General features: G+C 44.2%; 1 protein-coding gene across 1 annotated transcript in view; it reads left to right on the plus strand.

Moving 5' to 3' along the window:
• ptch2 (patched 2) overlaps positions 1 to 8,623 on the plus strand; it is a 28,628-nt gene extending 20,005 nt beyond the window's left edge. Inside the window, exons 18-23 of the mRNA XM_085388127.1 lie at positions 6 to 286; positions 1,720 to 1,857; positions 2,169 to 2,311; positions 5,169 to 5,571; positions 5,661 to 6,234; positions 6,342 to 8,623. Of these exons, the coding sequence (XP_085244253.1) occupies positions 6 to 286; positions 1,720 to 1,857; positions 2,169 to 2,311; positions 5,169 to 5,571; positions 5,661 to 6,234; positions 6,342 to 6,376 (1,574 nt within the window). The 3' untranslated portion in view covers positions 6,377 to 8,623. The remainder of the gene's footprint in view (positions 1 to 5; positions 287 to 1,719; positions 1,858 to 2,168; positions 2,312 to 5,168; positions 5,572 to 5,660; positions 6,235 to 6,341) is intronic.
• The last annotated feature ends 2,283 nt before the right edge of the window (positions 8,624 to 10,906 follow it).

Here is a 10,906-nt window from a genome sequence, read left to right on the forward strand (position 1 = left end):
CGCAGTCCCAGCTGCAGAGCCCCTGGAGTTTGCTCAGTTCCCCTTCTACCTGAACGGCCTTCGTCAGGCCAGCGACTTTGTGGAAGCCATCGAGAGCGTGCGCACCATTTGCGATGAGTTTGGCCGCAAGGGTGTGTTCAATTACCCCAACGGATACCCCTTCCTGTTCTGGGAGCAGTACATTGGCCTCCGACACTGGTTCTTGCTGTCGATCAGTGTGGTGTTGGCCTGCACCTTCCTGGTCTGTGCGATCCTCCTGCTCAACCCCTGGACTGCAGGCATCATTGTAAGTGGATAGCTCTTCATCCTGCACTCCACTTTTTTATTCCTTCATATCATGCATTTTTCCACATCATTTCTGTTTTGTTTTTTTAATTCTCCACCTCATCCTAACTTAGCATCCTTAACCCCTTCCTCCCTCTCGCTCTCTTTATTTTCACCCTTCTCAGCATAGCTCAATAACACTGTCTAGGGGGCCCCTTTTTTCTCTGTTGAGGGCCAGCATGCACACACACACACACACACACAAGGCCCTTTGTTATTCTAATGTGCGCTCTGCGAGCCTAAAAAAAAAAAAGGAAATGCAAAGGAGCAAGAAAGGCTTTACCCTCCTGAAGCCTCTACCTCCAACTCTCTCACTCCTTTTGTCAAAGGGAGAGGGAGAGATTTGGGGACAGGACAGATCTGCCCAGTTGCGACCTTGGCCTGCACAACCCATCCATCAGGGATATTTGTCTGTACGTGTATGTGCGTGTGGGAGAGTGGAAAAGAGACAATCTGAGTGGTCAACAGATGGATAACATTTCACACACAAGCTGGTGGGACCAGTGGTCCTCAAAGACCCCAAACTCACACAGAAACACATATCCCCATAGCCCCATTAGGGGTCTGTAGCTCAACTACAGAGCCAGTTTCAGCAGGAATGCGTTTAATTTAAGCAGCGGCCCACAGCAGTGCTGATTGAGACAGCAACACAACACAGTCTCTCAGACAGAGAGGCACAGCTACGTGCATGCATGGTCTCCAAGCATCAACCGGCATGTGAAGGCTTCACCCAGCCTGTATGTGGTCGAGCAGTAAAACAGCTTTTATCATTTCCAATTTAACTATGCCCCAGCTAAAAGCCCCAGCTGGGATCAAAAGCTGCCGTTGGCCAGGAACTGCTTTCTCCTCCTTGTTTTCTAAGGATTGTTGTTGCTGTTTGTATTGCGGTGTACAGTAACACCCCACATGAAGGCATTCGAAAGCTGTGGCACTGCATTACTTAGCTGTTGTATTAAATGTCAGAAAACAATAAAATGAGCGACACAGGCTAAAAATCTTGTGGAAAAAAAATGAAACAAGATAATTTGTTATGGACAAGTAAATGTGAATGTGGTGCAAACACTTTGCCTTTGGTGCTGTCAATCTCTGGTGTTAAGCACCTATGGGAAGGAAGAAGAGAAAGAGAAAGAAGGAATATGGGAGTGGGCGAGGGGGATGGGATTAACCCGAGGGTGGGAAATTTGATCTCATGTCATTAAGATCTTGACCACAGGGTCAAAGATTCTGGCAGCAGGACTCCGCTCCATCTAGAAAGAAAAGCATTATCGTAGTTGAAATGCTTTAATTTTACAATCTCGTTTAGCCATATCTTCTTTTTTCATCCTACTGTGTTGGCTGGCTTAACATTTCCTGCACTGGAAAAGTGGTAACGCTAAATTTCATGTGTGCTTTTAGGTGTTTATCTTGGCCATGATGACTGTGGAGTTGTTTGGCATCATGGGTCTAATTGGCATCAAGCTGAGTGCCATTCCTGTGGTCATCCTGATCGCTTCCGTGGGCATCGGAGTGGAGTTCACTGTTCACATCGCTCTGGTAAGGAATGAGCAGCACCTAACCACCTAATCATACCTAATAGAAGAAAATGCATTACAAAATATTTTATTTATAACTGGCGAAAAGTTGGCTATTTTAAAATTATTGAGGTGTTGGCTTGCTCACTCATGGTGGCAACCTGCTTCCGTGCACACTCTACTGTCTTGTAGCATAGTGTTGTAATCCTCAACAAAACCAAATGCAGGAACTAGGGAGCTTGCCAAAGCCTCACCGCAAGCACAAGTTTTGTGTGATCGGCAAGATTTCCAACTCACTTCTCTTCCCCACCTTCCCCCCTCTCTCTTCCGCAGGGCTTCCTGACAGCAATTGGCAACAGAAACAAGCGCTCGGCGGTGGCGCTGGAGCACATGTTTGCCCCGGTGGTTGACGGAGCGATCTCCACGCTGCTGGGTGTTCTCATGCTGGCCGGGTCCGAATTTGACTTCATCATGAGGTAAGTGAGTGTGAGTGTTCATTCGGAAAGGTCATATGCTACCTTTAGAAGAATCAGCATTTTGTGTGGAGCCGGTTGTCTTATCTCACTTTGGGTGCAGTAGGAAACCTCACTTTGGAGGTCTACATGCAGGTGGAAGTCCTTTTTTTGTTGTTTTTGTAGACACACACAGAGACACAGTGACAAATAAGCACCTGGTTCTGTCACTCTGGGAGCGCACACACATCTGACTCCTCGAGCTTGGAGTGAAACAAATGGGGAAAACATCAAGGGTGTGTGTAGCAGCTGCTTGTAAACATGGAAGTGTTCTGCTGCCCACTGGGTGGTGTCTCCCTCTCACTCTTTCACGCTGTCTCTTTCACACATACACAGGGGAATCTGTAAAAATTCCTATCATCTGTTTGGCATTCCCGCCTTCCACGTTGGATGCCGTAATGAAAAAGAAGTGGAGCTAAATTTGAACTGGTCAGATGCTCTGCGGCCCACCAACAGACCCTCTGTTTGTGTGTGTGTGTGTGTGTGTGTGTGTGTGTGTGTGTGTGTGTGTGTGTGTGTGTGTGTGTGTGTGTGTGTGTGTGTGTGTGTAAGAGAGTCTACACTGGTGAGTGTACATTGTGTGCGCATCTGCTCTGTGTGCGTGTGTTTTCTACCACTGTTTCATGGTCAGAGTGGAAAAAAGGCGAATACCTCCATGTTTTTCAGCCGAATGTGGTCTCGGCCCAAACCCTAAACCACAGCCTTGAGCTCACAGACTGCAGCAGGCCTCCATGACATAAAAAGCACAGTTTTCTTCAGAAACGGAGACAGAAGCAGAGGGAGCAGGAGACGTTTTCTGAGGGTGGCTTCCGTACAAGGACATAAGGTCTTTGTGGGTGGCTAGATCACAGCCTGATGAGTAGATCTTCCAAAACTGTTGGATTACACTCATAAAGAAATGTACATATATTTAGGTACCGGTAGCGGGAATTTGAGAATACCTGGGAAGTTGGGTTGGAATTAAGGGTGCCAGAGCAAATTTCCAGTACTTTTTCTCTGCTCACATTTTTGAGAGACAATTTTCAAAAAAACAGAGCGTGAAGGAGAGACAGAGGGGACTAGTCTCTGTTGGAGGTCTTGTTTAGCTGTAGCTGTAGCTGATTGGGGGAAGCCAAGGCTGGCTAGCTGGGGAGTAGCATAAATATACTGCTGTAAACATCTCCTGGCCTTGTAATGCACTGAATAAACAGCACGCCTAATTCAGCTCTGCTCAGAGACCTCTCTCACACACATACTTACGTAGAATGTGCATGCATGCAGGCAGGCCACAAGTCAGTGCGCACGCACGCACACACACGGGTGTACACACGTGGAGAAACGCACATACGTACATGCGTGTAAGCGCTTACTGTCTCATTCTTACACACACACATACGACTCTGCAGGCCTGACAACAAATGGAAAAGATTACAGTTTATATAAACAACAGAATTCCTAACAGTGAGACGCTGTTGGAGGTCCCACCAACGTCTCACTCTCTTTCTTTCTGTCTCTTTTTCCGCCACGTAAAGAATTGTCATTTTGGGGTAAAAGCAAGTGAGCTCAAATGTGGACGCCATTCTAAAATAGTAATGATAATATTGATAAACTATTTATCATTTCGCCATCTGCAGGTGAATGCGCATTAATTCGATTAAGCATGCTTGTTAAATATGTGCGTCCCTGCAGGGTTTTGGCAAAGCAGCTTATGAATATCCTTCTGATAACAGAGGAAAATAAGGACAGCTGCTAGAGAGGAAAAGAGCAAACATATCAGACAAAAGAGTGACCTTTGTCAAGTGAGGTAGTAGTAATAATCACTGTAGTAGTCCATTGAGAGGGAATGTTTCCATAACACTCTGCAGCTATTATCCTTGTCCTTGTTGGCTTTTTTCCCTCATACCAACTGTCATTTTTTTCCCTCCCTCCCTCTTTTTTTTCTTGTTTTACCTCTTTAAGTCTGGCTGGTGGTTAGCATCTCACTGTCTCCCTGCTTTCTGTTAGTGTTTAAGTGGAGTCCTCTCTAATTTTCTTGGGGAGCTCTTTCTTGTGGCCTGCCTCCACCCCTGGCCTCCTCAGAGCTGTACAGAGATGGAAACACACACACATACACACACACACGCACAGTGTGAGCAGAAAGAAAAAAAGAAAACGAGCGAGAGAATATCTTGTAGCAGCAGCAGTGGAGGCATCAAAGCATGTTTTAGTTGGACTAAGCAGGGAATCAGATTTGCCCCCACCACCCAACCCCCTCGCCTTTGATACACAAACACTGGGCTTTCCCTGTATTCTTCCCCAGAGCTACTTCCCTTCCTCATGTGCCAACTATGTGTGTGTTTGGAGTGTTTGGAGCCGCACACACACGTGTGTTTTTGTCCATTTAAAGAAAAGAAAAAAAAATGTGTTGCATAACAAAAATGTTAAATAGAAAAATGGATAAAGCAAAAAAAAACAACCCCCAAAAAAACCCCAAACATTTGTCAAATGTTAAATGTCTTGTACTTTGTGTGAAAGTGTCATGAGCTTGGCTGACAGTTTTAATGCATCTGTATTTTAGCCAAATCCCTATAAAACTTAGCATGCAAAATAAAATAGGATTAAATGAATTGCAGCTCTGTCACTGCACGTTCCAGTTGATTGAAAAAATTGCCAATAGGCTAAAGAGAGATGACAGACCTGCTCTGTCCTTTGGCATTTGTCTGATTTCAGGATGGTTAAATGCATTAACAGCGATCAGTCACTACTGCGTGTTACCGTTTGCTTTTATTCTGACACTGATTCTTTGTCGTGTCTGTTTTCGGTTCACGCCCAAACTAACATCTCATGTCTCTCCATCCTTCAGGTATTTCTTCGCTGTGCTAGCCATCCTGACTGTTTTGGGGATGCTTAATGGCTTGGTTCTCCTCCCAGTCCTCCTCTCCATGATGGGTCCTCCGGCTGAGGTCACCCCGGTTGACAATGCCAGCTGCCTGCCGTCACCTTCTCCAGAGCCTCCGCTGCCTCCACCAATGACCCATCATGGGTACTACACAGGCCACCCCAACCCACGCTCTCGTCAACAGGCGTTTTCTGAGTCATCAGACTCTGAGTATTACTCTGAGTTGACCACTACATCAGGGATTGGGGAGGAGGATTATAAGTACTGTGAACGGAGTGCATACTTAGCATCGCACACCAGCGTTCCACCAGCAACATCTCATATACTGCTGGAAGCGAGCAAAGACCCGAGCTTCCCTAAACTTACGGTACGCTGCATGAGCACGCAGACAAATTAAGCTGCCCTATTGTTCATCAAATCTTCTGAAAGTTAACTGTAAACATTTCTTTGTTTTAGGTGGTGAAGCCATTTAGAGAAAATGCAACAGCTCCTGGTGGGAGGATTGAACCATTAAGTGAATCTTCCTACATTGCACAGTCTCCTCTTGGATCCCAGGTTACATGCTGGGATGAAAACAAGCGGGAGCAGCAGAGGGGCTCCCAGAGACTCCAGGCTCAGCCTGGCCAACACTTACCCGGCGACAGAGCCCACTTTCCTGGGAGGACTTTTCAGAGCGGCCCCAGGTTCCAGAACGTTAGAGGGCCTCAGCCAAACAGGACTAAAGGGCTGAGCTATAGCCATAGCAACTCTACCCTGCCAACACAACAAGGCTCCGCTGGGGGACCTGTTACTATGGTTACAGCCACGGCTTCTGTGACAGTGGCTGTCCACCCGACCTTGCCGGGAGCAGCATACCAAGGCTACATGCATGAAGGTTTTGACACGGACAGCGAGTCGGACTGTTTTGAGGCTGCTAAGAGGACATGTGGTGACAAAACAAACTTTTCTTCATGTAAAAGAGACTCTCTAGAGCTCCAGGACTTGGAAGCAACACAGGGCCAGACAGAATATCAGCTTGACAAGACACAAGGTGAGCAAAGTTTTCAGGCTTCTTTGTCACTGACAGTAACATGTGACCGTGACTTAATGTCCCCCGTGCCTAAAGTCTGATCGCTCTCTGTCTTCTGTCTGCTGCAGGTGAGCTGAGGATCCAGGCACCCAAAGACTGCTAGACCCTCTCACACGCCTCGCCCTCTCTCTTCGAATCTCTGGGCTACTCCCCAGAACGTCCACATGGCGTCACGTCACACATTGACAGCTGTACATAGACTCTAAAGAATAAATGAGAGGTTTTACTTCAAGGACGTGTTAAGACGAAAAAAATATTTCTTTTAAGAATTATATAAATTTATGAGTATATATTTTAATACTAAACAAGAGGGAAGCTATTTAAAAGAGTACTGTATAACTTGGGTATTCTCTTGTGTAAAAGTTCAGATGTAAAAGATTATCTTCAAGTGGGGTGGTTGATTTTATTTGTTTCTTTTTTGTGTTGTTTTTTTTTTTTGGGTTGCCCCCCTGCACTGTATAGAATAAGAAATGTGCTATATGTTTTCACAAAGCTGAGATGTTATTAAGATTATAGGCTATTGAACATACATGGTCAGTGTTTTATTTCTATTTGTATTATGTTCCTTTTTTTGCTGCTACACTTCAAAATAATTTTAAGCAATTTGCCTTAAAAGAAAAATGCAGTACCCCTCCCTCCCCCTTCTCCTGTTAGCATCTATCACAGTGTTGCGCTGTGAGGTATTCTGTATCTGACAGACTCTCTGCCATAGTGTGCACTGTAAAAACTTACACAGCAGATGGTGTTTTCTTAACAGTAGTAACCGCCGTGCCTTCACTACATCACCCTTCCCCTGTTATCACAGCATTCAGAGCTCAGTATTATGTTGTAATTGTATAAATATGTTTTTATCGCTTTCTCTTGTCGAGACACAGAATGTGTACCACGATTGGCAGTGATTGGCTGACGCTTGTCACCATCTATCTGAAAATGGTCAAATCTGATCAGTCAGCCATCATGACACGCTTAATTCATATTGCCTGTGCCCCAACGGCCTCTGCAGTTTTAAATTACTTGAAGGAGCTTTGATGTCTTTTTTTTCCTGCAGTTTTTGTAAGCTCTACAGTGGGTGATGTTTACTTTTGTCACTTTAACAAAAGTGTCGTTCACCTTCTCGTATTAGTTTTGAAAGGGAATCTTAAAATTCACAAATGCAAAGGGAGTTATTTTAGTTTATTATTTTCTTCTCTTTCTTTTCTTTGCTGGCTGCTTTAGGGTTATTAGGGTCTCTTGTTATCGTGACCCTGTGCAATTATTACACGATGTAAACCGGTTTCAATCTAGTTAGCGCTTCGACACGCTCTGACTCACTTTTTTTTTTTCTAATGACTCACTCTGTCTGTTAATGCAAACCTCATATATGTGTCATGTTACATTTCTTTCATTTCATTTGCTTTACAGAGTTTCAGTTGTTATTATTCTTGTTCAGTATTGGTCTAATCACTGCCAGGTTAAATAATTGCAGGGAGAAACTTGCAGATCTATTTGTGTGTGTGTCTACGTGTGTGTGTGTCATTTTCCAAGTGGCAGCTTTGGTTTTTTTGTTTTGTTTTTTTATTTTGGAAATATGAAAAAACAGTCAAGTAGCTACTGCAGCTGAACAAAAACACCTTTCACAGTTTGATCACACCATAGACAGCCAGGAGGTGTTGTCAGTATCTGTGTGTGTGTGTGTGTGTGTGTGTGTGTGTGTGTGTGTGTGTGTGTGTGTGTGTGTGTGTGTGTGTGTGTGTGTGTGCGCGCTTGTGGGAAGGGGGTGGGCGAGGGAGTCCTGCATTGATTTGTAGTTTATTTCAGAAAAAAATGTTAATGTCATGCCATATAAATTATTTATATTAAATTTTTATTTTTGTAGTTTGTACAGTTGTTAGTATCTAGACTGAAGTTCTATTTTTAAAGAGTAAATATATATTATATATAAATATATCTATTTGTGGCTGAGTTTGCTTTTATTTTATTGTTCTGTTGACTTTGGGGGGGGGGGGGGGGGGGTGGACTGGAGGGCGGGAGGTCATGGGAGGGAAGGGGTTCACAACACTTTAGAGCTGAGGCCTTTGTGTGTGTGTGTGTGAGAGAGCAGGAGGTGTGCGTGCGTGTGTGTGTGTGAAGCAGAGGGGGCGGTTGGAGGACCATGAAGGAGAAGGTGTGTAGGAGTCACTGTTACACCTTGTTTTTGAGTCTCCTCTTGGCCCTTCCTTCTTCATTGTCAGTTTTAAAAATGTTCTTGTCCACGTCTAAAACACTGTGACTTCTGAAAACTATGCTCAAGAAAAAACCCTTGTGTGACCATTATGTTCCCTCACCTGCTATAGAAATTTAACTAACAAAATAAATGGAATGAAAAAAAGTGCTTCTTCGGTCTTTGCCAGTCTTTGCGTGTGTGTATGTCCACCTGTTGCCCTGTAAATAAATAAAATGGGAGCACACATCTCACACACTGTGGCCTGTTCTCTCATCAAGACACGATGTTGAGGTGTCGGGTAGAAGCATGCTGACCCTTCTGGCCTTGACATACAAGCGCTGAGTTACTAAAGCGGTAAAATCAAAGAGATGCTTAAGATAAAGGCAAAGATTTTAATATTATCTTTATTATATTGTCAGGGAAGGATAGACATGAACTTTCTAAGCATGCTCCATCCATCTCATCCAATTTAAGCACAAGATTACACTTCATTTGGGTCTGAAAATTACATTAATTTTGCTTTGGACATTTGTCTTTCCCTTTATTTCTTTGCCAACCTCAGGTCAAAATGTAAATCTTACATACAGTAAAACGTATTTACAAAGCGTGTTGGATAACTGTGTGAGCTGGGGGCCTACCTCAGCTGTCAAAGGGAGAGAGGCTACATCCTTGCCAAGATGCCAATCAGTTGCAGGACTAACACAGAGAGAGGCGACCATTCACATCCACACCTATCACAATTAGGAATCCCCAGTTAACCCAACTCTGCATAAAATTTTGATGACCACATTCTTAATTTTCCTCATCCCAAGTCTTCAAGATACTTGCTACATTTGTCTGGTACGCAGTAGTTAAAGGATAACACGACATAAACGCAGCTATTCGCTCACTGTTTTGTTTGTGTTCAAATAAATGTGAGTTTCACAGATCAGAGGGATGATAAACAAATTTATGATGATTATCTAAGGACATGAAAAAGACAGAAAACTCCATGCAGAATGAACTGGATGTCTTATCGGTTTAGATTTATTGTTATCTCACTGTGCCTGAGGTGTTGTGCAAACATAACAGTGCCCTCAGCTTCCTGACAGTCATCTGACACCCCCTGAAAGCCGCACAGGTTTAGGGTTAGGAAATAATCCGTCAGAAAGAGTTGTCGCACACGGACAAGCATTTAGCAGCGTGTGTCTTCCTGCTGAGTAAAACGTCCCCACTTTGTGAACAATGACTTAACAGTAGGAACCAGTGAACTGGAGCTTTGAACCACCTGTAAGGTGCCTGGGATCACCGGTTGCCTGAATTATTGTTGTGACTCATCTGTCTAAATCTCGGACGCACATCCCCACACACAAACATCAAGCCTCTTGTGTTTATGTGCACTGCAGATTCTGAAACACAAACATAAAACAAGCTACATGCTCTCTCTCTCTCAAACACACACACACCCACATCCCTGCCTCCTCGTGCGCAGATGCACACACATATACACACAGGCCCACCTGTGTAGATAAAAGGTAGATGCTGTAAATTCCTTTGCTTCCCACACAACAGCTCCTCGTTTGTCAGCCCAGGCAAAGCAGCCCATGTCTGAATCTGATACCTCGCTCTTTTGAAGTCGCTGTCATGCACATGCACATCTAACACAAGCCTCATACTCTTGCACACAGGCAGACAGCAACAACACAACGCAGTGTTTATGTGTCTATATTCGGGGTAAGCTAAACCTAAATATCTCTTAGTTTCTACTATCTCACGTACGGCCTCGAGCTAGGAACAACGCGGGCCCTGCTGATTTTGTTTTAAGCTCTTCATTAATGAGAACATTTGCTCAGCGAGTGATGTCATCACATTTGTGCGCAATGTCACAGTTCAGTGATGAGAAAACATGTCCAGTTATGGGTCACAGCAGGGCTGGAGCCTTACCCAGCATGCTTTGGAGGGAAATTATGTAAACAACTGTTCAGACTAATGTTCACACTCATGAGAGACTATTTTGCATGTACCTAAAGAGTAGAAGAAATTATCTACTACTTATCTAAACCCAAACCTTATCCTGAGGTTAATATTAGTTTAAGCTCACCCTAATCTCAAACCCAGTACAATATATTGATTTATGTTGTGGGGACCTGCTCCTCTGAAAAGAAGGTGGGTCCCCACAGATTTATGTCCCCACAGCTGAAGAAACAGGAGTGCTGAGTCATTCTGGGAACCACATAAGATAGGATTTAATAAGATAAAAAATTAAGGTGTGTTGGACTATTCCTGAGCAGTACAAGAACTACTTTTAAACCTTTTCTGCCTCCTCTCCCCAGCCAAGAAATTAAATAACAATATTGTTAGTCGGTAACAGCTTTTGCAATTAGGGAGGAATGTAACAGCCGTAATGACGGCAGCAGGCACATCACGGTCTGTCTATGAAGCGTCATAGAAGGGACAGCATTGGACGTAAAA

The sequence above is a fragment of the Rhamphochromis longiceps genome, linkage group LG18 (genome assembly GCF_057381845.1).
Source record: "Rhamphochromis longiceps isolate RC_006_pf linkage group LG18, R_longiceps_female_GT1.1, whole genome shotgun sequence".
Classification (NCBI taxonomy): Eukaryota; Metazoa; Chordata; class Actinopteri; order Cichliformes; family Cichlidae; genus Rhamphochromis; species Rhamphochromis longiceps.